Here is a 27,193-nt window from a genome sequence, read left to right as displayed (position 1 = left end):
GCACAGCACAGGCTGGCATGTCATTACTGGAGAAATCCACCAACAGGCCCACGACTCCAGAGAGGACAAATCCAGGCCAAAGAAGGACATGCAGGCGTTTGCCCTTTTGCAAAATCTTGGGCAAGACTCCAAAGCTTCTCTCTCCAGGATCTCGGGAGCTAAAGGGAGAGAGGATAATCCCATGAGACCACCACCTTTGGGCAGCAAGCCCATGGTCCCTGACACTGTAGTTCTGCTATTTAATGTGCCTGCTAATCTATTGCTTGCTCAGTGCAGGGATGGCCAGGAATTCTCCTGGTTTTTCCTCCTACATCTTGGTTGGGTCAGATGGGGATGGCCCAATCTGCAAGAAACACTGGTTGGGTGCTTGTAGACTTCCCAATCCTGGAGGGCCCTGTTTATTGTTGTTGTTGTTGTTGTTGTCATTTTTAATGTTTATTTATTTTTGAGAGAGAGAGAGACAGAGCATGAGTGGGGTTGGGGCAGAGAGAGGGAGACACACAATCCAAAACAGGCTCCAGGCTCTGAGCTGTCAGCACAAAGCCCGACACGGGGCTCAAACCCATGAACCGTGAGATCATGACCTGAGCCGAAGTCAGATGCTTAACCAACTGAGCCACCCAGGTGCCCCGAGGAGGGCCCTGTTTATATGAAGGGGCTGGCCAGGGGAAAAATGTTTCTTCTGGATTATAAGATGCTTGATTTTATTCCTAGATGAGAGTTGATTCAGCCATCCTGGAACTTTAAATGAAGGCTTTGAGGGTCTGAGCCCCTGCCACCAGTCCAGGCTGGCAGCTGCATCTGTAGGTGACTTGGGGTGAAGGGTGACCAGCTGCCTCCAGGACCTGCCCCTCCCATTAACTGCTATGGGCAGAAGGAGGCTGTAGTACTTCCTTCTCAGAGAACACTCTAGAGCCCAAGAGAGTTGTAGAAAGTTACACAGGGTCACACCCACAGAACATACACAATCACAGTGAAATGTATACCCAAGACCTGAGTGTAGTTCATTCGGTCTGCACTCAGTGCAAATAATGTCACCGAGCCCTGGAGAATGGGAGAGAGCACCAGCCCTTGGTCTCCCTCTGACTTAGAAATATAGTGAACAAGCTACAAGAAACTGCAAACTAGAAGATCTTGTCTCCCGGAGGCTCTCACTTCTTTGTCACTCTTCCCTTCCTGGGAACATCAGCCTCTTAGATTCTTCCTGTTCCTCCCAACCCAGGTCCACAGGTTCCCAAACAGAGGGAGTGCTCTGTGCCCCCCGGGGAGGGCAGGGCTGTGGGGGATGGAACCGGCTTGAGGGCCTAGGGCCCCTGGGGACTTCCTTCTCTGTTCAGGGCATTGGGTTTCTGGGCTATCCCTGAGTCCAAGAAAGAGGTGAAGGCTCTCCTCTGGTGGAAGAGGCAGCTCTGCAGGGAGTGAGCCTCTCTGCCCTGTGCAATGCCTGTAGCAGGCACTCAGGGAGGGCTGGGAACTGGGTGAAGGTGCCATACCCAGTAATAACTGCTCCAGGGGCGGCTCTGAGTGGCCTGAGCCTGTACCTGTCATCCTGAAGCCTGGAGACCCAGAGAAAAGTCCCAGAGGAGGCACCCACTTTTCAGAACTGCTGCTTTTGGGGGTGGGGTGGGGTGTTCTCCTTTGGGGAGCCGGGAAGGTGGGAGAAAGCTGAAGGGACAAGGGCCCTTGGACGAAGGAGTTAACAGTTGAATATCTGTCATATGGTGGCCACTGCTGAGGGCTTACGGGTCCTATAGGATCTCATTTTAACCCCCACAACATCCCTGTGGATTATACTCCTTTAACAGATGCAGAGCCTGAGACCCAGAAGGGGTAGGTGTCTAGACCAGGGGCTCAGCTAGTAAGTGGAAGGGGCAAGATCAGAGCTCAGGCCTGTCTTACTCTGGCGCCCCAATGTGTCCCTTACCCCTTGCCACGGGAACATGCGAATATAAGACTCCCCCTGCCTCTCCTCCATTTACTCGGGGCACAAGTTTACCGGGAGTCTGATCTCTCGGCTCACATCTGCAACCTCTCATCTGGCCGACAGGAAAACCCCTCCGACAGGTCCGGGCACGTGCTCTCAGTAGTAGTAGCAGCAGCAGCAGCAGCAGCAGCAGCAGCGGAGAGGCGCACAGTGGGTCCGCAGAGGCAGAACTGGCGTCTCCCGCCTGCGGCGTCTGGCCGCCCCGGGTCTGGGGCTCGGGCGGGGTGGGGGCGGCGGGAGGGCAGCTCCGCGGGGCTTCGCGCCATGACATCAGCCCTGCTGTGGTGCAGTGTGCAAAGCCCACTGGTTGGCGTGGCCCGGGACACGCCTTCCCCCGAGCGGAACAAAACGCGGCGCGGGCCGGGCGCACCCAGCCGCCACTTCCGAGAACGTTCCCACCCGCGCGCCGCGCAGCCAGCTGCCAGGTGAGTGCGCCCCGCGGCCGCGCGGCCCGGCCTGGTCCCTCCGCGCGCTCCCGGCCCCGCGCTGCACCCGCGCGGCGCCGGCCCGACCTCCCGGCCCGCGCGGCCCCACTTTTCTGGAAAGCAAAGTGGGGCGGCCGGGGTGGGGGGGGGGTGCGTCGCGGGCCGCGGAGTGGGAGAAGCGGCCACACTTAGCCGGAGCGGCGCTTCCCTTTCCAGGAGGCGCTGGGTGCCTCCCGGCTCGGGGCTTCCTGGCACAAATGGCTCCTGCGTGCGCCTGACCCGGGGTGGCCGGGCTCCCCCACCGCCCGCAGGTCTGGCAGCAGAACAATCAGCGATTCTGCGCGCCACTGACGCTCATTGTACGGCAGGGGGATGAGGGCATCCGTGCCACCCCTTCCCTCACCCTCCCGCTCTGGGCGGAGAACGTGCCGGGGGTGGGGTGGAGGAACCATCTGGCTTCAGGGCCCAGCCTGGGGCATCTGTGCCCTGAGCGCAGGTGCGAGTTTTCACTCTTCTTAAGGAACCAGATGGAAACGGCAACATTTCGCCTGCCCCCACCCCAAGTCTTGGTGCCAGGTGGGGACGATTATGCCCACCGTCAGTGTTTTGTGGCCTCAGTTCTTGAAGGCTGGGGAGCAAGAAAGGAGCTGGTGTTGGGCATATTTAAAGCAAGTTGCAAGATGTTACCCCACAAGTAACCTCTGAAGCAGGTGTTGTGTCCACACTCACAGGCGGGGTGGGGTGGGGTGGGGGTAGATATCCTGCATGTTCTTGATCCCTGTGCTGTTGTAAGCTAACCAAGACCTGGGTCTAGGCTGGAAGGAGTAGCTTGGGCTTGGCCCCTCCCTAGAGGCCTGGGGTCCAGCCATCCACCCCCCTGCTCCTGTTGGTGGGGGGCGGGGGGAGGGTGAATGAATGGGCAGGCCCTTCCCTCCCTGATAGGGCTCAGCATTGGGATCCAGTGGCAGTGACACTAAGGAGACCCACTGGGCTCTGGGTAGAAAGTGAGTCATGAAGAGGCAGCCTGGAATCTCCGTGAGAGATTGCTTGGAAGGCAGACTGGCTCAGCCTTGACAGATAGATCTGCCACTCAATATACTGGTGACCTTGGACAAGTGACTTAACTTCTCAATGCCTAGTTTCTTTTGGGAAGGGTACTTTGGGAGGTATTGCGCAGACCTGGAACACGTTGGGGCTCCATTACTGTCTTCTGTCTTGTCTTCCCCTTTCCTTCCCAGAAGTTAAGGAGGCTGGAAGTGCTGGCCGTGTCTGTCATCTCAGAGGGCAGGTTGGGGATTTCTCCTGGGGTTCGGGGACAAGGGTCCCCTAGCTTTCGCTCAACAGGTGCCTCCTGACTCTCCAGCCGGGCTCTGACTCAGGAGCCCAGGGTCTCCTCTTCAAAGAGAGACTGTCCTCAGTCCTCAGCTGCTTTCAGGCAGCTTCTATCCCATCCCAGCTGAATGCAGCCTTGCACTGCTCACAGCTTCCCAGGGAATGACCCTTTGCCTCGGGGAGGATATCCGGGGTGGGGACAGTCAGACCGGGCAGGAAGTTTATCCCGCTGAGGGTGTGGTGTGGGCTACACAAGGGGGAGGGGGACACTGCCCAGGCCAAAGGGTCTGGGGGGACGGGATGCAGGAGAGAAGCTGAAGAGCAGGCCCACCGGCTAATAAGGTGTGGGAAATGGGGGTGCCACAAGTTTTGCCTCTGGTCTGCCCTGGCCCCGGGGGTTTCCTTTCTCAATTGTAAACATCTGCATCTGGACCCTAGCGTCCTCACTGGAGTAGAGTGGTAGCCTGGGAGTGTGGTGTGGATACTCGGTTGGTGGTCAGCAAACATTTGGTGAACCAATGGGGTAGATACAGGCTATTAGTTGCCCTACTGGACAGTTAGCAGCCAGTTTTTCCCTGTGAGCATTACTGAGGACCAGGCGAGGGGAAAAAAGATAGTTTTTATTTTCCTGTGGCTCTCCTGGTGGTGAAAACAAATTGAGAAGGCTTTAAAAAAAAAAAACAACAACAACAATTTTTTTAATGTTTATTTTTGAGAGAGAAAGAGAGAGAGAGAGAGCATGAGCAGGAGAGGGCAGAGAGAGAGGGAGACACAGAATCCAAAGTAGGCTCCAGGCTCTGAGCTGTCAGCACAGAGCCTGACGCGGGGCTGGAACTCACAAACCATGAATTTGTGACCTGAGCCGAAGTCGGATGCTTAACCGACAGAGCCTCCCAAGCGCCCCTGGGAAGGCTGGGTTGATAGGCTGCCAAGGTTTTAAATAGTTTTGTAAGCCCAGCTTATTGTGAAAAGTAGGTTTGCTTGAGGACTGAAGAGTCCTGCATTATACATTTTTACATATTTATTTATTTTTGAGAGAGGCAGGGGAGGGGCAGAAAGAGGGAGAATCTCAAGCAGGCTCTGCGCTGTCAGCACAGAGCCCAACATGAGCCTCGAGCTCACAAACTGTGAGATCATCACCTGAGCTGAAATCGAGAGTCAGACCCTTAACCCACTGAGCCACCCAAGTGCCCCCTGCATTTTACATTTTGAGGTATAGTAAGAACTTCTAAACAAAGAATTGCCAGGGAGAACAAAAGGACCTTTCCTCCAAGTCAACCATCTGCCATTACTTGGGCATCTTGCTAAATATCTAAAATTGAGTCATAAAATTGAACAAGAAGTATTAGCGTTGACCTTCCTTTAAGGTAATAGTAAGCAGATATCTGCACTTACCGTGCACCAGAGACTGCCCTAAATCCTTCCTGTGTATTATCTTGAACAATCTATGAACAGTCCGATGCTCCCCATTTTAGAGATGAAGAAACTGAGGCTCAGGAGTGATAAGTAACTTGCCCAGTACCACAGCTGGTCAGTTGTGGAGTTACCATTCAAAGATAGGCCAACTCTTTCCATGCTCAGTCACTTTATTATTCCTCTTTGCTCCCGTTACATTCCCAATTTCTAGATCAGTTTACTAGGGCAATCGATATCTGCCATTTGTGAAACACACGCGCTTTATACAAAGTGCTTTGCTGTGGCTTATAAAGTACTTAAGGAAGATATGGCTTTGCCATTATGAACGTGAATGGAGGCAGGGTTAGAACTCATGACCTCTAGGTTTCTGCTGCACGGCCAGGGAGGAGAGGGCGCCCCTGGATGTTAGGTGTCAGATCTAGTGGGTATGCTTTTACCAGGTCTGATGTGTGTTTGAATTTCCAGGCCAGGTTTCCAGGAAAGAAAGGAAGCCTGGAAAAGAGGCTGCTTGAGAAAAAGGCACACACACATACACACACACAGAGTAACTAGCTGTGGGTAGGGAGAGCAGGGAGGGGGTTGCTGGGTACCAGAGGCTTTGCCTGTGGTTTCCAGTCGTCAGGAATTTCTATGGAAATGACGTGGCTGTACTACGCAGCTCCCCAGGAATTCGTCTGACGTGGGCATTGAGTAATTCCCATGTATGGTAAAGTGTGTAAATACTGAGGCAGCTAGCATTTCCAGACGCTGGTATTTCCAGTGCTTCCCCAGGGCCAGAAAGGCAGCGTCTGACTCCTCAACAGTAACAAAGGAGGAAGAAATAGAAGGTTTGCAGCTGGAGCACAGGCTCGGCCCCAACCAGGCAACAGGACCCTCCTCCCTCCTCTCCAGTGTGCCTGGTGCTCTTTATGCAGGGCCCGGAGGGGAGTATGGGGGGATGGAGCCTCCTGCGAAGTCAGCTGCAGACAACCTGTTTTTATAAGGTCCAAGTGCTAATTTGTCTTTGCTTTTTAAAATTCAATCCAAGAAAAATCAGTCAGACCTTTCAGCGTGGGACGACCAGTTGTTACCACTCTGCATTGACATAATTCCAGAAAAGAACCAGAGAAACTTGATCCGTTGACTAGTCTGTGAGACCTTATTATAATATAAGATTTCTTGTAGTAGTTTTGAAATATTAAAAAAAAAAAAAAAATCATAGACCTCCCCCTCCTTCTTTTGTTGACCTTCAGGTTTCTAAGCTCCGCAGGGGAAAGAGATCTACTCTAAGAGGCATTAAGAGACAAGCAGGAAGAGACATAACACTGTACTTGTCAGCTCAGTCACACAAGGGCCATGGACACAAGGGCCATGGGAAGGGAACACTCCTAGCACAGGGAGAGAGCTGAGCTGGAATGACGGTCAGGTCCCAGGGTTCCACGGAGCCAGGAGTCACCAGAGCTCAAAGATCCTGCCACGTGCAGAGAGGTGGGCCATGTGCAGGTCTGTGAAGACATCGTGTAGCGGGCGGTGTGAAGCTGGGGGCAAGTTTGCGGGTTCTTTAAATTGTTATTTTTTTTTTTTTTTAAGTTTATTTATTTATTTTGAGAGAGGGAGCAAGTAGGGTAGGGGCAGAGAGAGAGAGGGAGAGAGAGAATCCCAAGCAGGCTCCGCACAGAGCCCAATGCGGGGCCTGAACTCACTGACCGCGAGATCCTGACCTGAGCTGAAATCTAGAGCCGGACGCTTCACCGACTGAGCCACCCAGGCGCCCAAGTTTGCGGCTTTTTTTTTTTTTTTTTTTTTAAATCAGCCATTCCTCCCCCTCCCAGTGACCATTATTGTCGGGGAAAGTCTATTTCCTGGGCTTTCGGGTGCCAGCTCTTAAGACGTGGGTTCTGAACCCTGATCAACATGGCCCTGCCTCCTTCCCTCTTTCTCCTTGGCTGCTCTCCTGACGGGGCATGGAAGAAGAGGCTGAGCTACAGGACTGGAAAGGGTGACAGCTCTCCCGTGTACCTGGCCAAGTACCACAAAGCTCAGGTAATACGAGCAGTGCATTTCTAATTAGACGAACACCTGACAGGTCTCTACCAGACCCAGTGGGTGGGGACCTGAGCTCTGTGGCCAAAAGTCGCTCTTTGACCCTAGGGAAAAAGAGATTTTTGGAATGGGAGAGATGGGATTTTTCCACTGGACGAATAAAGACATGGGATGGTTTGTCAAATCACGGTTTGACGAGAGGAGGCTTTCCTTCAGACACTTGTGGCCGGTGGCTGAGGATTATCCATCTCTGAGATGGTTCCTTGGAGTTCACACATGACCACACTGAACCCATCACCTCATCCCAACTTTCATGACGTGTGTGAACATGAGCGTCTATGCCTTACATCTGCTTCTTTCTCTCTTGCTATGCAAGTCGCCATCTTGAATCCCTCCTCTCAAGATTGAGGATCTGGATACAGCTCTTAATGGGACAACTAGATAGAAAGGTGTGGACAGTTAGCTGCTTATCAGAAGAGGCCAACCCTTGGCTTCTAGCTTCCAGCCGGCCCTAAGGATCCTGACATTTCAGGTAAAGAGCTGACCAGATATTTCTAGCCATTCAGCAGAAAATTCAAGCCCTATTCTCTGTTGAGATGATCAACGTAGTGAAAAAGGGCAAACCAGAACACAGACTGCAATTGCCAGTGGGAATGTAACTCTCGGAGGGCACCCGCTGCAAACTCGCCAGGTGGATAATGGGATTACAGAAGATAGCAATGATTCTTGAACACCCAGAACAATATACAAAAGAGCTTGATATAAAGACACAAGTCTCTGCTTGCATCTCAGGCAGCCAGGGAGAACTAGATCCCAAAGAAGGGCAAGTCACTTGTCTCCTTTGCTGGGCTGACAGATCAGCCAGGAATCCGTGGTCCCCATTTGGCATGTTCTTGCTCAAGCCTTGCTCCCTCCAGATGTGGACTAGCTTGGAAGGACGGCAGACATCTGGCCCCACAGCTGGTGTCAAGCTTGCCTGGGCCGGTCCTGTCAGTGGTGATCAGAGGACCGAGGACTTAATGGTATGCCTGGCCCCCTGCCATCACTTCCATATATTTTCATCACTCCTCCGAGCAGCGATTTTAGGGAGCCCATGTATGGTTCAAGTTAGAGACTAGCAAGTTGCAGCTCGGAGAGGAAAGTAAGTTGCTCAAGATCCTTCAGCTACGAAGGGATGGAGTGCAGACCCACTTTTCTAACTACTGAACTCTCCCACCTGAACTCTGACCTGGTGAACTTGCCTCCTCAGAGTCTCCCATAGTGCCTCTTGACAGCCAGAACTAGGAAGGCAATTGAGAAGCAGCTAGGTGTCCTCCTAAGCATCCTAGAAACTCTGAGAAACAGGTTTCCTTTTAAGGCCACTCGGCCTCCTGATAGATAGCTGGAATTTGGCTGTTGGAAAGAAGGGGCCGAGCAGGAGGGCGGGGGTGGAGTGAAGAGTGCTCCCTGCCTCTTGTAGGGAGGGAGGTGGCCAGGGCTCCCTCCAGCTGAGACTTCCCCACGGCAAGTCCCCTGGAGGGGTCCTCATGTGGACAGAGGGGATGGGGAGCCCATCCACAGGGGTGGTCTGGGACCCTTCCAGTTAGTGAACCATCATTGTTTTTCATCCCGAGGTTCTAGAGCCCTTGTCCCTTCACTGGGCTCCTGAGAGGAGAGCCCCCAGCCAAATGGCCAGGCTCAAAGGAATGGCGCAGGCATCCCGGGCAGATTTTCCTCATTGGCAGGGCCTTGGGTTTCACCCATTCTCCGCCCATGTTCCTGTTTCCCTGGGGCCCTGCCGGAGAACAAGGAGAGGCCTGTATGGAGCTGTGGGTCTCCCCCAGAGGGAGAAGGGCTTTGTATCTGGAAACAAAACACTGTTTGGAACTGGCTCTCAACCACATGGTTAGGGGAACTTTCCTCCTTCGGGGGTATTCCTAGGGGCATGGAGCGTATCCCTTGCTGGTTCAGGAGGTTGGAAAGGGAGGAGAGAGCCACGCGTTGGGGTACTGTATGCCTACTGTGAGCAGGCACACTGAAATACGATGGGGCATCAGCGTGACAGCTGGGGAGGCAGAGGACTCAGAAGTAGCTAAACCCGCATTAGAATCCCCGTCCTGTCTCTTCCAGATGAGTCACTGCTATAAAGTGCCTAATTTCTCTGAGCCTTGTTTTCCGTATCTGTAAGGTAGGCACGTATTCCCTATCTCCAGGTGGGGAAGAATGAGATGATTTATGTAACCTGGTGCATAGTAAGAATGCCGTCAATGGCAGGCTGTCATTTGGGGTCCCCTGGCTGCAGGAGTTCTCTGGGGGTAACATCTAGTCCCTTAGTCAGAAGCAGAAGAGAACCTGTGTGGCGTCCTACGAACAGGCACGTTTTTTCCCCAGAAGCTTCCCAAGCAGAGCTCCCCTCGCATGTCACTACAGGTGCTTGAAGCAGCCCTCGCAGGAGAACGGGATGGCTGTGGTTGGCCACTCTGTGCACAGGCATTGACGGAACACTTCCCACAGGCCAGGTCCGGCGCTGGGCGTTGTGGGGGCAGAACCCAGTGATTGTTTCGCCAACCCTGATCATTTGGGAGGTATGGTAACAGGAGACAGCTGGAAAAGGAAGTGGAGACCATGCAGGGGAGAACCTCAGTGTGAGGGGAGTGATTATTCTCAGGCAGAGGGGAGTCACTGATGGCTTTTGAGCAGGGGGAGCCTCCACAAAAATGATCTGGCAGCTGCTTGGGAATGGAATAGGAAAGAGATTCCAGAAGCAGCAAGGCCATAATTGCTGTCTCCCTGGGGCTGCGTTCACTTGTAAAGTAACTTAAACAACAGAGGGAATTTGTTGGTTTGTTTAACTGGAAAATTCAGAGATAGATTGAACTTTAGGTTTGGCTGAATTTGGTGGCTTAATGATGTCGTTACAGACTCGGTTTCTTTTTCTTTCATCTCTCAGCTCTGTCTTCCCTGCTGTCAGCTTTATTCTGAGACTGTTTGTCCCCCTTGGGACAACCACCTCAGAGCCCCTTGCTCCCTGTCCTCACTGGGGGGAAGAGGGACTTGCTTCCAGGAAGTTTTCTCCGAAGATCGGGATGCTTTTTCCTCCAGAGCCCCCAGAACTGCCTTCTCCCATCTTATTGGCTTGAAATGTATAGCTGGCCCACCTTTAAGCCAATAGCCTTGGCTGCTTAGGTTAGATCCAGGCCATGTGCCATGGCTGAAAATTGGGATAGTTGCCAAGAAACAGGTGAATATAGCATGGTGTCTTCTTCAAAGGGGATGGACTGCGTGAGGGAGAGGCGAGTAGGCTGGGTTAGGGTGCTGGGAAGAGGGCTGGAGAGGAGAGAGCTTATAGGGTCAGCACAGGTTTTGGGGGTGAGTGGGCAAAGGGGAGCATAGAGTGGGGTGCAGCTAAGGGAGGGGGAAGAACCCACCGATATTCTCAGGTGTGGGATAATTCCTCTGTGATGGAGAGAATGGTTGTGGCAGCACGTGCAAAAAATGGAAAAGTCGAGAAAAAGAACAAGTGTGAGAAAAGGCAATGGGCTCAGGTCATGCACGTTGAAACTAGGGTACTTGTGGACCATCCAGGCAGAGATACTCACCTGAACTCAGTCAGATGGACGAGACTGGGCTCAGAGGAGAGGTCGAGGCCAGAGATGTATGGACGTCCTTGGCATGAAAGGACAGCAAGTGCGGTGGGGCCATAGGAGATTGGGGAGAGACGGGGGCCAGGTTGGGACCAGAGGAAACCCCAGCTTTTAGGATGTGAGAGGACAAAGCAGGGGGGAATGAAAATGTGTCTGTCTCCTCCGCTGGGACAAAACCTTGCTGAAAATCCCCGTGCTCATTGTGATATTTGAGCCCCAGTGACAGTGATGAGCCAGCACCACCAACACCCCTTTGCCCACCTTAAGCCCTGCTTATCAGCCTGCACACTTTTACTGAGTACCTCTACTGGGTCCCAGGCTCTGCAGAAATGCCCCAAGAGAACTTGGCCCTAGGGCATCCTTCGTTCATTCCTCTGCTACTTATTGAACACCTGTATGCCAGGTGCTGTGTAGGGTGTGGGACTCCGTTGTGAGCACGACCTAGACCTTCTTGTTGAGCTGAGGCCTATGTCCACAGTCAGGTGGGAAGCTCTCCAGCAGTGGAAACCATGTCTTCCTCTGTCCTTGACATTGATTCTTGCTGTCGGCACAAGTCCTGCTCCCGGGGCTCTGGATAACTCATCCCTGTTTTCAGCATTTCCTGATAGGCTCCTGGTGAGTTTTCTCCTTAGGCGCCTTTGCGTCCTGAGTCAACAGCCCCCTCTGGCCCCGTCCCCCCTTCATTTCCTAGCACCCTGCATCATCCTATACGCACCCTATCCTGGGCTACCTCATCGCCCATCTTCTACCCACAGCCGCCCGTGTCTTGCACGGGAACCCACCCTCCATGAACTTCTGTCAAGAAAGGGAAAGGGGTCGGCGTGCCTGGGTGACTCAGTCGGTTAAGCGTCTGGCTTCAGCTCAGGTCATGATCTTGTAGTCCATGAGTTCAAGCCCCATGTAGGGGTTTGTGCAGACGGCTCAGACAGAGCCTGGAGCCTGCTTTGGATTCTGTCTCCCTCTCTCTGCCCTTCCTCCGTTCTTACTCTGTCTCTCTCTCAAAAATAAATAAACATTTACAAATTTTTAAAGGAAAGCCAAAGGGTCATCTGCATCCTTCGGTCATATGTCTGTTGAGTGAGGGAGTGAAATGGAAGGAGAGAAGCTGATCCCATCAGCCGAAGGGGATCCAGGCTCTCCAAACTTCTATGGCATTTACCTTCTGTGCTGCTTTCTGGGGCATCAGGTACCCACTGGCAGCAGGCCTGTCCTGCAGTCTTGGGCTTCTGAGTTAATAATAATTAGTGAATGCCAACTCTAGGCCAGCCCCTGTGTCATGCCTGTGACATGCCCTACCTCATTTGATCCCCAGAAGTAATCTATGAAATAGCTTTTGTTTTTCTCCTCATTTTACACACAGAAATCAAAGTTTAGAAAGACCAACTACCCAAAGACAGGGCCCCTGGATGGCTCAGTCGGTTAAGCGTCCAACTCTTAATCTCAACTCAGGTCTTGATCTCAGGGTCATGAGTTCAGGCCCCCCAGCTGGGCTCCGTGCTGGGCATGAAACCTACTTTAAAAAAAAATGGGGGGGGGGTGGTGGCGGGGGGAGAAAGACCAACTACACATAGCCAGTGAGTGGTGGGTTCAGAATTGGACCCACCCCATCTGGCATCAGGACCTCAAGTCAGAATCGATACTTAGAGCATCTCAGAGCTGGTCTTGAGCTGCCTGCTTTGGACTCATCTGGGGTGCTTATTAAAAACCCAGATTCCTGTGCTTCATTTGGGGTCTGGTGTGGCACTGGTCAATCTGATTTCGCAGAAGCCCCCCGCCCCCTGCCCCCCTGATCCTAATGGGCCTAAAACTTGAGAACTATGCCCTGTGTGCTACCTCCTACTTAAAATATTCTCTGGGTTTTTTGGTGACCTATATCATACATATAAAGGAGCATATAGAGCCTTCATGTATAGTTCAAAGAATAATCATAAAGTGCCCATATGGCAACCACCCAGGTTAAGGGGCGCCTTAGCAGCCCCTCTGGAGACCCCCAAGATGGTTGTGGTCCTTTCCCTGTCTTAAAGGCACCAAATCTAAGATAAGAGTTTGTGATAATCATTCCCTTGTTTTTCTTTATGACTTCTCCACCCATGTGTTCATCTCTCGACAATATGAATTGTGTTTGCTTGTGAACCTTACACAAATGATTTGTGTTTTGTGAACTACAGTTTATCCACTTCTTTGGCTCGGGTGCATCTCTGTGAGATTTATCCCTGTTGATGCATGTAGCAGAGGGTTCAATTTATTGCAACTACAGCCTCCTAGAGCTGGTATTCTTATGCTTGTTTATACTGTTTATTATTTTTTTTTAATGTTTATTTACTTATTTTGAGAGAGAGAGGCAGAGAGAGAATCCCAAGCAGGCTCCGCTCTGTCAGCTCAGAGCCAGATGTGGGGCTTGATCCCATGAACCATGAGATCACGACCTGTGCCGAAATCGGGAGTCGGGCACTTAACCCCCTGAGCCAGCCAGGTGCCCCTGCTGCTTATTTATGCTGTTTAGTGCCTGGCACAGGCTGAAAGTCAATGGTTGCTCAGTGCACATCTGTTGATGGCTCTGGGGCAAGAAGCCAGGAGGAAGTGCCAGGGCTGGGGGCCCCCACAGGTGCTCCACTCCCCCTCTTTCTGTCCTCGGTCTGCCTGTGGCTCTTCTGTCATGGGCAATCTGTGTTTCCATCTCCCCGTAAATTTAATTCCTGTTTCTGTGTCCCGTTTCAGAATGCCGAACTGGGGCGGAGGCAAGAAATGTGGGGTGTGCCAGAAGACGGTTTACTTTGCGGAAGAGGTTCAGTGTGAAGGCAGTAGCTTCCATAAATCTTGCTTCCTGTGCAGTGAGTACGCGCCCCGGGCCCTGCTGTCGTTGTCGTGGGGACTGGGTCTGGGCCCGCCCCCACAGGCTGGGCCTGTCAACACCCCAGGGAACTGGCCCCATGGGATGTAAACAGCTTGACATTTGGCTGGAGCGCAGCTGGGGAGGGAAACACTTAAGGGCCTCTTTGTTCCGCTCAGAAGCTGCTTTCTAAGGGGACGGGCTGGCCAGAGCTGGCGGGGGTGGCAGCCGCTGGGGGGCTGGGAGCCAAGCTTTCAGACTTGGTTAGGGAAACTTTCCACTCTGCTTTCTCCTCTTTCTCTCCCTGCCACAATGCCATCATTGAAGAGGAAAACATAAAAGTTTTACCCAAATTATCACTTGTTAAGAGGCTGCAGTTTTATGGGGACACCCGAGTCTGGGAGAAGAACTGGGTTCTCCCTCCTTCTGCCCCCTTCTGAGCCTGCCTGGTCACTTCCCTCACCTCCCATTTTGCTCCAACAGCCTGGGATAAGAGGAAGACAGATCAGGCAGGCAGGCAGATCTTTTGGTATCCTCTCCCAGTAACCCAGAGCAAGAGTGGCTCGAATCACAAGCCTGGATGAGTCCGGATCCTGACCCCGACGGTGTTTTCAGAGCACCCAGGAAGCAGTGCCTCAGGGAGGCGCCCTCCCCCCCCCCCCCCCCCAATTCTAAATGACTCGGTTCACTGTGATCAGAACAGAGGGTCTGGGTCAGAGGAAGAGGTATTTTCAGCAACACGAGTTTTCCTTGAGGGCAGACAAGAGTGGGAGGCAATGGAATGAATGTCTTAGTTAAGCCCTGGGTTTCTTCAGCCAGTCGGCCAGAGGTCTAATCTGAATTCAGTTTTGGTTATCTGGGTGGTGATGGGCAAGTTACTCAGTTTCTCTTTGGGTTGAGTTGCCTCATGGTGACAGGGGAGCTAATAATACTTATCTCACGGGGTTGTTGCGAGAATGAAAAGATAGAAGCTTGGAAAACCAAGTCCTTACCGCAATCGATACATGATAGGCACTGCCCCGGACATGCACGCGGTGCCTATGGGACTGCAGGCAATGTGGTGTGATGGCCTCACAGGGCGCTGAAGTCCCACCCCACCTGAGAGATCCGGAAAAGGGGTCCCGTCCATCCTACATCGCATGGAGCACAGTTGGGGGTGGGTGTCTGTGGCCCCTCTGTTCCCAGGTGATTTGTGGTCCAGAGTAGGAGCCAGATGGGCCAAGGGCCGCCTGGTCACCGGATGTTCACCAGATCTCTACCTGCTGCTGGGAGACTCAGCCGGAAGCCACCCAGCACAGGGCAGCAGGGGCCCACACCCTGCACAGCCAGCCACAGGGGCAGCCGGAGGGCTGTGTCTGATGAATGGGAGTAAACGAGCCCTGGTGGGGCCTAGTTGGCCTCTAGCCCGCAGAGGAGGCCGCAGACAGCCGCATCTCGTTATCAGCAGTTCCCTGCACTTAGGAATTTTCAAGCCGTTTATTTTTTCAGAAGGAATAAGCGGGCTCAGCATTGGCTAGGAAAGAGGGTCTGGGCTGCTGGGGTCCATAGGGCTTCTGTCTTTGCTCTCAAATGTTGCTTAATCACTAGAAGCGGCCAGCTGAGAGGCCTCAGTCCTGCCTGTGGAGGAGTGGCTGTTAGTTGTGGTTGAGGGAAGTCAGGAATTTAGGGGGTGGCATAGGACGATGGGAGCAGGCCTGGGGCAGGGTGTGAGGGGGTGTTGAGGACTAGAAACAGTTGTGGATAGTCAGGCCAGGGAGCAGGGCTGGGAGGGGGTGTTGTGAAAGTAACAGCCATAGGGAAGGATCTTACGTCTGCCTGGGGTCTCAGGGCCTGCACGGTTCTTAGTATCTGAGCCCAAAGAGGTTCCGGCAATCAGGTGTCTCCACAACTTGCTTATTCCTGGTGCCAGAACAGCATTTTGCACATTTGTTTATGATTGGAAGGAGCGTCACTTCTCTCTTTCAGAGAAGTGGGTGTGAAGTGTCCAGGTTGAATTCAAGAACTCAGAATAACCCTCAGAGAATCAAAGCACCTTCCTTTCTAAGTTTCTTCTGAAGGCTCTTTCCTTCCTAAGGCTAGCAGAGTATGGGCCTGGGGGGCATTAAGCGCCACAGTCCCTTTGCTGGCTGGGCCTCTGACCATTTGGGTCCTTGGCTGTGGCTTCTACTCAGCATGGCACCTACGTTCCCTTTCCTGAGGGCCTGGGACAGACAGGAGGAAGACAGGATGATGTAATAAGAGTCGGGGAGAATGGCTTCCACCCTGGGCTTGGCCTCTGACCTGAAAGCAGGGACAGAGAGGGTCTAGTATACACCTGTGGTCTCAGCAGGGGTGGCCAGTTCCTGTTAGCAGGCGGGAGAGCTCGGCTGCAGCTGGGGTTCGGCCCGAGGCTGTGTGGCCTTCTCTGAGCTGTAACCAACTCCCTCCTGGGCAGGGCAGGGTCGAGCAGCCAGCCCTGTGGAACAGTGGACCTGGTCTGACCTAACCCCATGGTGGTGAGTGATAGAACTGGGCTGTTTCCCAGAACCGCAGAGCATAGGGGAAGCTCAGAGGAACCCTGCACGCCCTCTGACACCAGCATCGCCTCGCCTGCAGCTGAAATTTTGGGTCGGTTTTCACCCGCTTGGTCCCACATGCTTGGCCTACCTGAAGGGGGTCTCGGGCAGGCAGAAAATAGCCAGATATGGAAATCAGGCTTGGTTCTGACCCAGCCCTGCTTCTGGCCAATTCTGTGAGCTTAAACTTCTTTGTGGGCCTTGGTTTTCCTTCCAGAGAGAATCCCTCTCTGTTTTGGGGTGGGGTGAGGGGGCTCCGACCTCTCACCTGTGGCTTGCCTCTTGCCCATATTTCAAAACAGCATTGCCAAAAAGGCCTCACCGAGCCTGTGGCATCTGGAAGGACATTTTCCCGACAGGTGCATCACTCACCACAACTAAGTCTTTTTTTATCTTAACACTTGGTAGAAATTTAGTTAGGCCTTCATTCAAAATTCCCTTTGAGTCTTTGGTGGAGCCTCCAGGTGACCAGACTATATTGCCCGCATGGAGGTGGAAGGGCAGAAGGTCTTGGGGAGAACAAAGCAGAGCAGAAACCCACAGGGTGGTCTCGACTCCGGTTCTGGGGTTCTGGAAGTCAGGGCTCAGTTGGCCCTGCAGGGAGCCACCTGGAGGCTAACGACTTTGTAGGCCCCGCTGTCTCTTCTGGGCTGAGCTCCTGTGACTCCTGCTGGCGAGATGAGTCAAAATAGACCTCTGCTCCCCCAACTGACCTCGTCTCTGCTTTCTGCCTTCCCTCTGGTTGTGGAATTCCCAGTTCAACTTGGGTCTTACGGGAAGCAATTCCAGGCCGACTCCTGACTTCCTGCCCTAGAAGGGAATGTTGGAGCGTGCCGTTCTCTCTCCCTCCTTCCTGGGAGCCAAGCCCCAGGGGAGGTGGTGGGAAGTTCCATATATGGGCTGCCCAGAACACTGGAATGAGGTGGGAATGTCAAGGGCAAGACCGGAGGGTCCTTATTTAGTCTGAATTCTCCAACCTGGAGGGCAGGGTGAGAGAGGAGCTGGCAGAGGGCCCGACCCTTTAAAAGCCAGAGGATGGCAAGTTGCAAATTGCTGAGCTGAGAGCCTTCTCACAGGGAGGTGAGAGGCGTAGCTTCTCCAGTGGTTGCTAGAGGTCTCCCTCTTCAGGACATGTTTGAGGATATGGTCCAGCTGGGCACACTGGACCGCCATACTTAAGGAACCTCATCGAACCAAATTAGCATTGTAGGATAAGACCTAAGCAAATAAAGTGAGGACGAGTCTCTTGAGAGAAGTAGGTGGAAGTTGGGAGCACATGATCTTTTGAGGCCTGGGCCTGTCCTCCCTCCTCCCTTGTGTCCCCGCAGTACTAACTTTATACATAATACTAGTAAGACCACCCAACATTTATCATGTACCTCCTGCGTATGGGGTATTGTGCTAAGCACGCTACATGCAAGATCTTATTTAGTTCTCCCAGCCACCTTTTGGGGTAGATATTATTGTCTGCGTTTACAAATGGAAACACCGAGGGCCACCTGGCTGGCTCAGTCAGGAGAGCGTACCGCTCTTGATCTCAGGGTTGTGAGTTCGAGCCCCACGTTGGGTGTAGTGATTACTTAAAAAAAAAGAAACAAATAAACAAAAAAACCCAAATGGAGACCCGGAGGCTAGCAAGGCAAAATAACTTGCCCATCACATACAGGTCACACAGCTGCAAAGAGAGAGAGTTGAGATTTGATTCTGGGCAGTCTGACTGCACAGGACCCCAGGCTCCACTTCATGGGCACAGGCCTCTTCTGAGATACACAGGAAGATATATGAGACTCACAGGCTTTCTGAAGCTCATCCCTTTCCAATCTCCCATACCCCCGGGGTTAGGAATTCTTCCCCGAGTCTGACCTCAGTTCTGCTGTGGCAAACTGTTTTCTGAGATCAGAAACTCCAGATCTTGCTGTTGTGATTAGCATGACCCACATCTCACTCTAAAGCCCACCATGCTGGGTACTTAATAAATAGAAACCTGCTCTTCTGGGTGCATCACTTCGCCTGTGCTCCCCGCACCCCCAAGCATGCAGATTGTTTTTTTTTTTTTCAGGGTCCCATTGCTGGGAGCAGGAAAACCCTGCCCTCCTTCTTCCTTCCTTTCTGTTTTCTTCTCTCCTGTTGGGACCCGTGGTCTCTTTGTCAAGAGCAGAGTGAAGGCCCTCAACACCTTTCCTGCGGCTTGGGGTCAGCCTAGGCTGTTGCCTCGCAACCTGGGGTGCACTGCCGCCTGGCGGGTATGAAGGTGGAGAGGACGCAGCGGGGCACACGTGGGCTCCTGTGAGAGGTGGCTGGGCCAAAATTTCTAGAATTAGGCCGCGCAGATCTCCTCCCTCTGTCCTCCCAGCTGATTGGCCATCTGACCTCCATTTCCAGGCTGCTCCTGAAAGATCAGGATATTAGTTATCAGAGGGCCCAGAGAGCTTCAATGGCAGGGGGCTTGCAGTGAGCAAGCAGCTCACCCCAGACCCGGCTCACCATAGTCACTTCCCTCCTCAGTGGTCTGCAAGAAGAATCTGGACAGCACCACTGTGGCTGTGCATGGTGAAGAGATCTACTGCAAGTCGTGCTATGGCAAGAAGTATGGGCCAAAAGGCTATGGCTACGGGCAGGGCGCAGGCACGCTGAGCACCGACAAGGGGGAGTCTCTGGGCATCAAGCACGAGGAGTGAGTACAAGAGTCTCACCACTTTTCCTTGGCTTCTGTCCTCCCGCCCCCGGGTCCTACACATCGTCAACCACTTTTGGTTAAGCAGCGGAAGGCTCAGAGAGCCCCTGATTTCCTTTTTTTTTTTTTTTTAATTTTTTTAATGTTTGTTTATTTTTGACAGAGAGAGACAGAGCATGAGCGGGGGAGGGGCAGAGAGAGGGAGACACAGGATCCGAAGCAGGCTCCAGGCTCTGAGCTGTCAGCACAGAGCCTGACGTGGGGCTGAAACTCACAAACCGTGAGATCATGACCTGAACCAAAGTCGGACGCTTAACCGACTGAGCCCCCCAGGTGCCCCAGAGACCCCCTGATTTCCAAGGTAGGACTAGAACACCCCAATGAGCCAATGAGAGGAGCTGAGGGTCCAGCGGGGGAAGAAAACAGGACAGGCCCCGCCCTGTATTTTTATCAGGGTTGGAGCTTAGAGAGGCCCCAAGAATTACTTTGCCTAATTTCCCCTTTTCTCTGAAGAGAAACCCCAGCCCAGGCTCAGTGGCTTGGCTGGGGGTCGCACAGCCAGTGTCTGAGCCAGACCTGGGTTCAGAAGCAGCCCCATTGCCAGGCCAGTCTCATTCCCTCCGCCGTCTCTCGCCCACTGTCAGGGGAAGTTATCTCCCTTCCCTGGAAAGACTACAAGGTTTCACTGGCACCCGCCGACCTCTGGCCTGCGGAAACAGTGGCTGTTGGCAGTCAGCCTGGCCAGCATCTTGACCTTGGGGGGAATGGACAGAAATGACAGATGAGTTAGCACATTTTAGCCAAGGTCATTGCCCCAGAGGGAGTGATTTGTCAGCAGATTTCTCCTGGAAAGACTCTGATGATAGGCAGGCTGCAGGCATGGGGACCGGAGGAGGGCAATTCTTAGCAAACGAGGTGCTAAATGATGCCAGTGTTTTAACTCAGTAACTGAGGGGAGTACAATGCTTCTGTGAAAATAGCATGGTGCTGAGCTTTGGTTTGTCCATCTGTAAAATGGGAGATGACCTTGGAGGCCCTGGCCGGGAGAGCTGCCCGCTACCTGGCGCGAGAGGAAGGCAGAGTCATGCCCACACAGGGCCAGCCGCACTCATGTTCCTCAGTGAAAGTCATCTCACCGCATGTCCTTTCCCACACAGGGCCCCTGGCCACAGGCCCACCACCAACCCTAATGCATCCAAGTTTGCCCAGAAGATTGGTGGCTCTGAGCGCTGCCCCCGATGCACCCAGGCAGTCTATGCTGCCGAGAAGGTGATCGGTGCCGGGAAGGTAAGGTGGCTTCTGGGGAGATGGGGTGCGGGGAGATGGGCTGGTGAGACACCTTCTTGAAATGTGAGTCCTAGAACTTTGTCCTAGAACGCTGACCCTGGCTTTGCTTTAGGGAGCCTGAGCACTGGGCTTGAACTCCCTCCCTTCTAGGGAACGAGGAACCCTTTGTCCCTATGGGTGGCTTGTCTCTGTGCCTCTCCATGTGCAAGGACTGAGGAAGGCACCTGTGGGCTCCTGGGAGGGGTGGCTTGGCCAGCATTCTTACTCCTGAGGAAAACAGGCCCACCATGGATGGAATTGATTATTAAATGCTTAGGGGCAATTTATAGGGAGTTGTAAAGATCAATTTGCGCCTCTAGAGTTGGGGACCACAGCCCCCTAAGGGTGCAGGGATGGGTTTCAAAGGAGCTACAAGCCCCCTAAAATTATATGCAAAATTTTGTAGGAACATGTCTGTCTCTGGGAAGAAGATCCATAGCTTTCATCAGATTTTCAAAATGATTTGTGATCCCCAAAGTATTAAGAACCACTCAAAAATCTATATACCTTCCATGTCATAAGTTGTAGACTCCAGGAAGCCCATCCGTGTACTCCCAGGGGAGAAACTTTCAAGGTTCAGGGCTGATCAGAGCCTCCTGGGAAGCTTTTGCAAACTATTTCTGACCACTACGTATGCCCTTCCTCTGTGGACCCCCAGTCCAGGCCATGGTAAGAATCACTGTAGTGAGCCCGCATCCTAAGTGAGACAATCCCATCTCGCAGAGAGGCTGCAGTGGAAAAGAGGCGGGAGAATTGGCAGTCACAGAGTAGCGGTCAGAGAATCACAGAAGAGGCATCTTCAATATATGGCCAGAGAGGACTTCGGGATCTCCACAGGAAGCCCAGATGGAGGGGTGATGTGGCCAAGGCAAGAGCCTGTCTGCAAGTCTTCTGGCTTTGGGTCTTGGCTTTCAAGCCATGAGGAAGGTGCCCGGGACCAACAGATGGGGAACTAACACTTGGGCTCCATCTAGACCTTAGCAGGCTGTCATTTTAACCCTGACAGTCCTGGTCGGAGATAGGTATCATTATCCCATTTTACAAATGAAGAAGCTGAGTGTCCGAAGCATTAAGTAATTTGCTCAGACCTCCTAGCAAGGCAGTGGCTAGGCTAGGAGTCAAGCCTGGGTCCATCTAACTCCAAAGCCCATGCTCTTACTACTGTCCACTCTGCTTTGGGCCGTCTAACCTCTTTGAACCCACTTCCACAGCTGTACAATGGGAAGGGATCATGAATCCTAGCACGATGATGATGAAGACCTTGGACCCTAGACAACCTGGTTTGAAACCTAGTTTAGCTGCTTACTAGGTGTGCAACTTTGGGCAAATCATTTCTCTCTTCTGAGCCTCAGCTCCGCATCTGTAAGGTGAAGCCAGTGATGATCCCTGACAAATAGAGTTGTTTTACACATTAAATGAGACAATGCACATTCAGGACCCAGTGCAGTGCCTGGGATGTGCTCAGTACACAGCGGCTATTGCTGTTAGGGTTATTACTATTGTTACTGTTATTGTTTACTTTTGGGGATTGTTGTGAGGCCAAAATGAAGATCTTCGCTACTGATTAAATGATATGAAAACAGGAGATATTAATCATATTGTTAAGTTGGCATCTTTCCTGCTCACAGTGTCTCACTAGGAGATTAGAAAATTATGAAAACTAGCAAAGAATCCGTATGTGCATTACCTAGACAGGGTCTCAGTTAAGGCTGTAACTTCTAAGGGATAGGATAAGAGGATTTGGGGTTCAAGCAGAAAAGGTTGGGAGAAACTCCCACCTACCTCTCTTTGGCCTTGGCCAGGAAAGAACTATTGAGGAACAGGAGTGCTTTGGAGTGCTGAATGAATGAGCAAAAAAGGGTCAAGCTTACTTGGAGGGAGGGCTAGGCAATGAGGGGCGGGTGGTGGTCCATATGCAATTCAGCCCTGCTCCAGCCTGGAGAGTTGGGGTAGCAGCCCCTGCTTTGCAGAGGAGGAGGCAAAGGCTGGGTGACCGCTGAGGTACACAGGGTGCTGGGAAGGAGACCAAGATCTGGCCCCCCTCCCCCTCCCCCGCATCTCAGCTCTCTGGACCCTGCTGTCCCTGGAGCATGGAAGGTCTGGCAGCCAGGAAATCTGAGGGGATCCATTTTCCTTTCTCATTCTCTAGCCCAGGCTGTGCTGAGGGAGGCTCTTTGACCTTAAAAGGCTTTGTTTTGTCCTGCCTGCGTGCTGCCTGCCCCCAGCTTTCCTGGTTTTGCAGAGCTGTCCACACAGCAGTGGCTTAGCCTGCTCAGCTGTGGCTAATGGGAACAGGGTGCTGAGAAGTCTTCCTGTCTGTGCTGGCTCCCGTCACTGTGTACAAACCTGAGCCGGCTTCTCCCCCGGCAGGCTGTTTGTTAGCCCTGTGTGGCCTCCAGGCTCCTCTTAGAACCACAGAGGGCTTTCTGCGGCCCCTGGAGAGACTGCACTTTTCAGGCCTTTCTCTGCTCAGATCAGCGTACTTCATAGACCCCCTTCTTCGAGAGTAATACTAGATATGATTGGTTCAGGGCCTCCTCTGGGCCAGGCCTGTGGCAGTCACGGTACCCTGCTAAAGCCGTCTAGTCCCCAGAGCTACCTAGCAAGGGAGATACCACCAGCCCACCCTCCGCGAGAGGATGGCTTGTGGGTGCACAAGGCACCCAGTTCTAGAACTTCAGAGGCTGGGCTGGTTCCGATGGATAGGACTTCCAATAGCCTGCGCTGTGGCCAGGCACCATATGTGAATATACGCAGATCTCCCATCCATCCTGCAAGGTAGGCAGGGGGGTGTCCCAGAACAGGAGATGACAGAGACTGTGCAGCAGTAAGTGGCAATGCCAGGACAAGTCAGGAGCCCATGCCCACACTGCTAACCCACAGGCAGGTCCGGAGAAGGCTTGTCTGGCCCTGCCTGTGGAGAAACAGCTGCTACCTTGGTGGTGGTCCCACCCCCTCACCTACCCTTTGTGGTGCAGCTGGTGCCGTTGCAACACTTCCTTGAAGATGGCATGAGGTAGTTCGTGGTCCCTGGCCTGCTTCCTCCTCTGCCTGGCCCCCTAGGCCACATCCTCCCAGTGGTACCAGCTGAGCAGACTTCCAAAGGGTCTTGAGCCCTTCCGCCCCCGCCCCCCCCCCTCCCCCCGTCCTCATGTCAAGGGGGATGGGGCTGGGGGTGGAGGGGTAAGGGACACTCTAGCCCCTTGTGGCAGCGTTAACTCTTTCCTTCCCTACCCAGTCCTGGCATAAGTCCTGCTTCCGGTGTGCCAAGTGCGGCAAAGGCCTCGAGTCCACCACCCTGGCTGACAAGGATGGCGAGATTTACTGCAAAGGTGGGTGGTTGCACTTCTAATGCGAGGTCCAGAGGTCTGAGGGGGTCGGGGGCTAAGTAGTTATGCCCTTGCTAAATGTAAACCAATTCCTGGCCTCAGGGTCGATTGCAGAGCTTCTAATATGACCCTTCACTTTACATAGGAGGAGACAAGCCAGAGGGCAAAAGCGACTTGGCCAGAGTCATATGGCCAATCGGGGCAGGATGGGACCAGAACCCGGCCTCCTAACTCCTAGTCCGTTGCCCTTATAGCAGACAGTGCTCCAGTGGGAGGGTTGGGAGGTGTGGCCTGAAGGAGGAGGAGCCAGGCCTTACACTCACGTACTCTCCACAGGATGCTACGCTAAAAACTTCGGACCCAAGGGCTTCGGCTTTGGGCAAGGAGCTGGGGCTTTGGTCCACTCTGAGTGAGGCTGCCGCCACCCACGCACGCTGCCCACTCCCGTGCTTTTCATCGCCTATCCTTCCCAGCAGCCTCGGCGACCTCCAGGATTCTTCCTCCCTCTCTTAGCCCTGCCACACATCACTAATGACCTGAACTTGGGTGTCTGGCCCCCTTTGGTTTGGAGTCTACCTGAGGTCCCACCCCTCTAAAGGGCTCCCTCTGCCTGGGATCTGACCGTCACCAGAAGGAGACCTCAGTGTTTCAGTGTAGGTGGGACCCGACCCCTCCTCCTACACCCCGCCCCACAGTCCTCTGTTCTTGGCCTGTTAGGCTGAGTGTCTGTCATCAACCTGCCAAGATCCCTGAGCCCACATCTCAGATCCCAGAGGAGCAGTAGGCCCGGTGGGGAGGGAAGCAGGACCATGATGGGGCAGAGGAAGCTTGTGGTTTATTGGATCCTGGAGATTTTCCTCTATGGGTAAGAGGGTGGGCTTCTTGGTGTCCCTTAGAATAGGCCTGGGATGTCCCAGCTCTGGGAGTTATTAGGTGGATGCAGAAAGGCACAGAGAAAGGGCCATGGACTGTAGGAGCCACTTGCTTCTCTGGGCCTCTTGCCTCTGAGGCTCTGGGGACCTGGTGTCCTCCCCTTCCGGATGAGAGAACAACTTAGGTCTGAGAGCCCCAAAGTCAAGATGTGGTCTGACCTCCCCAGGAGTCTAGTTCCTTGTTTGACAGAAGCCCTAATGAAACACCCCCAACACATACTTTCATTTATCAGTGGCCCCAACCTGAGGGTAAATAGCTCTGCCCCTACCCCTGAGTCCCGAGGCTATGGTGGCAGCTCCTCTCGTCACAGCACAGACCAGGCCAGTGCTCTGTTCTTACCACTCCTGCTTGACCCTCGGATGTGGAGGGAGGCACACACAGCCTCGGTCTTGATCTGGACACCCCTTCCCTGTGTGCCCAGTCCTCAGGACCCCACCTGCCCACTCGGGGCCTCGCCCCTTCCATCCCACCCTTCTCCAGGGACCCTTCCCCGGCCACATCACTCCCATCCCTTCCAGGCCCTCCCACTCAGGAGCAGCAGGAGGAAGGGGAGGGGCTGGGTCTCGCTGCTCCCAGTGACTGAAAGGACAACACTATATGGTGCTGTCACCTGGAAGGGCTGCAGGCATGAGCTGTATTCAAGCTGACTTCTCATCTGGTCAATAAAGCTCTTAGAACAGAATTCTGGCGTCCAGATCCTTCGTCTGTGAGAGGACCACTACCCACAGGGCTGGGAGGGAACTTTGACAGAACGATCAAATTCCTAGGAGGTTAGGTGGCAATAAGTAGCGTTTGTTCCTGTTTTTCCACGGGCTGCTCACTTTCTAGTATCAGTTCTAACAAATGACACTGCCTGGAATGACCCGACCAACCAAATCCTGCTGCCTTGCCCCGTCTGGCCGCCACTCCCATATCTGGGTGTGAAAACTCTGTGGGCTTTGGAATTTGAGGGGCTCAGCAGGACCCAAAACTGTGCTCAGAACTTCTTCCAGCTTGGAAAACCCCTGAGCGGGAGGGAAACTTAGCCAGAGGAACCTTCCTGTCAAATCCAGAAAGTTTACTTCTGCCCAGGAAGGACAGAGTGGTGGGGCCTAGCTCAGTGTGCTGCATGGTCAGGGCCCTATCTTAGTCTATTCTGGCTGCTATAAAAAAATAGCATAGACTGGGTGGCTTATAAACACACAACTGTATTTCTCATAGTTCTGGAGGCTGGGAAGTCCAAGATCAAGGCACTGGAAGATTTGCTGTCTGGTAAGGGCCTGCTTCCTGGTTCATAGCCAACTTTCTGCCGTGTCTTCACCTGGCAGAAAGGACAAGGGAGCTCCCTGGAGCCTCTTTTATAAAGACACCAATTCCATTCATGAGGTCTCCACCCTTATGGCCTAACCACCTCTCAGAAGCCCCACCTCCTAATACCATCACATTGAGGATTAGGTTTCAACATAAAAATTTGAGGTGGGGTGGGGGGGGTAACACAGACATTCAGTCTATAGCATTCTGCCCCTGGGTCCCCCAATTCACATCCTTTTCACATACAAAACACATGCTTTCCATCCCAACAGTCCCCAAAGTCTCACCTTGTTCCAGAATCAACTCTAAGGCTAAGTCCAAAGCCTCACTCAGTGTTATCTACATAAGATATGGGGGAGACTCCAGGTATGATTCATCCGTAGGCGAATCCCCTCCCCAGCTGTGAACCGGTGAAAAACACAGGTTATGTGCTTCCAAAATATAATGGTGGGACACGCTCAGGATAGACATGTCCCTTTTTTTTTTTTTTTTTTTTAAATTTTTAAAGGCTTTATTTTTTAAAGTAATCTCTGCACGCAATATGGGGCTTGAACTTACAACCCTGAGATCAAGAGTCACACACTCTTACTGACTGAGCCAGTCAGGCGCCCCAGATAGACCTTTTCATTCTGAAAGGGAGAAACAGGAGAGAAGAAAGGAATGATGGGTCCCAAATAAGTCCCAAACCTGATGAGGCAAATTCCATTAGACTTTAAAGCTTGAGAATAATCCTTTCTTCTGGACCCACTGGGGTGGCAACATCACCCCCACAGCCCAGCAGGGTGATGCCTACAGCCAGACTCTTTGCCAGGACCCTATCCCTGTGATGGCTCCGGGTGGCCCCATTGTTTAAAACCTAGCTGGAAGAAGCCATGACCCCCAAGCCCTTGCACTCAGGGCCTCAGTTGGAAATGATAGCCTTAATGATCACTGAATGACCTTCTGGGTCATTCTTCCATTGTCTTGAAGAGTGGCACTTAGCTTCTGTTGAGATGGCTGACCTAGACTAATCTCCTTATCATAAAGTCACCTGGCCACACCCTTAATGTTTTCACTTTTTTGCAATATGGGTAGGCTGAGAATTTTCCAAATCTTAAATTATGCTTCCTTTTTGCTTAACAGTTCCATCCTTAAGTCGTTTTTCTCTTCCTAAATTTTACTATAAGCAGTCAGAAGGAGCCAAGCTGCACCTTCAATGCTTTGCTTAGAGATCGCCTCGGCCAAATAACCAATTTCATTGTTCACAAGTTCTACCTTCCACGAGACATTAGTATCTGAACACATTGAGTCAAGTTCTTTGCCACATTATAATGAGGATCCCCTTTTGTACAGTTTCCAAAAACACGTTCCTCATTTCTGTTATCAGAATGGCCTTTATCATTTATATTTTTACCAACATTCTGTTCAAAATTACTTAGTCACTATTCTCCGGCATGACTGAGGCTTTGTCCGGC

General features: G+C 52.7%; 1 protein-coding gene across 1 annotated transcript; it reads left to right on the top strand.

The window, feature by feature from the left end:
- The first annotated feature begins 2,270 nt into the window (after positions 1–2,270).
- CSRP1 (cysteine and glycine rich protein 1) lies at positions 2,271–25,131 on the top strand. Its single transcript, XM_058700100.1, has 6 exons — positions 2,271–2,409; positions 13,521–13,633; positions 18,693–18,861; positions 20,019–20,148; positions 23,426–23,519; positions 23,853–25,131. The coding sequence occupies exons 2-6, from the start codon at positions 13,522–13,524 to the stop codon at positions 23,927–23,929; spliced, it is 582 nt and encodes a 193-aa protein (XP_058556083.1). The 5' UTR covers positions 2,271–2,409; position 13,521; the 3' UTR covers positions 23,930–25,131.
- The last annotated feature ends 2,062 nt before the right edge of the window (positions 25,132–27,193 follow it).

The sequence above is a fragment of the Neofelis nebulosa genome, chromosome 15, assembly GCF_028018385.1.
Source record: "Neofelis nebulosa isolate mNeoNeb1 chromosome 15, mNeoNeb1.pri, whole genome shotgun sequence".
Taxonomy (NCBI): domain Eukaryota; kingdom Metazoa; phylum Chordata; class Mammalia; order Carnivora; family Felidae; genus Neofelis; species Neofelis nebulosa.
This window is presented reverse-complemented; position numbering and strand designations above follow the sequence as displayed.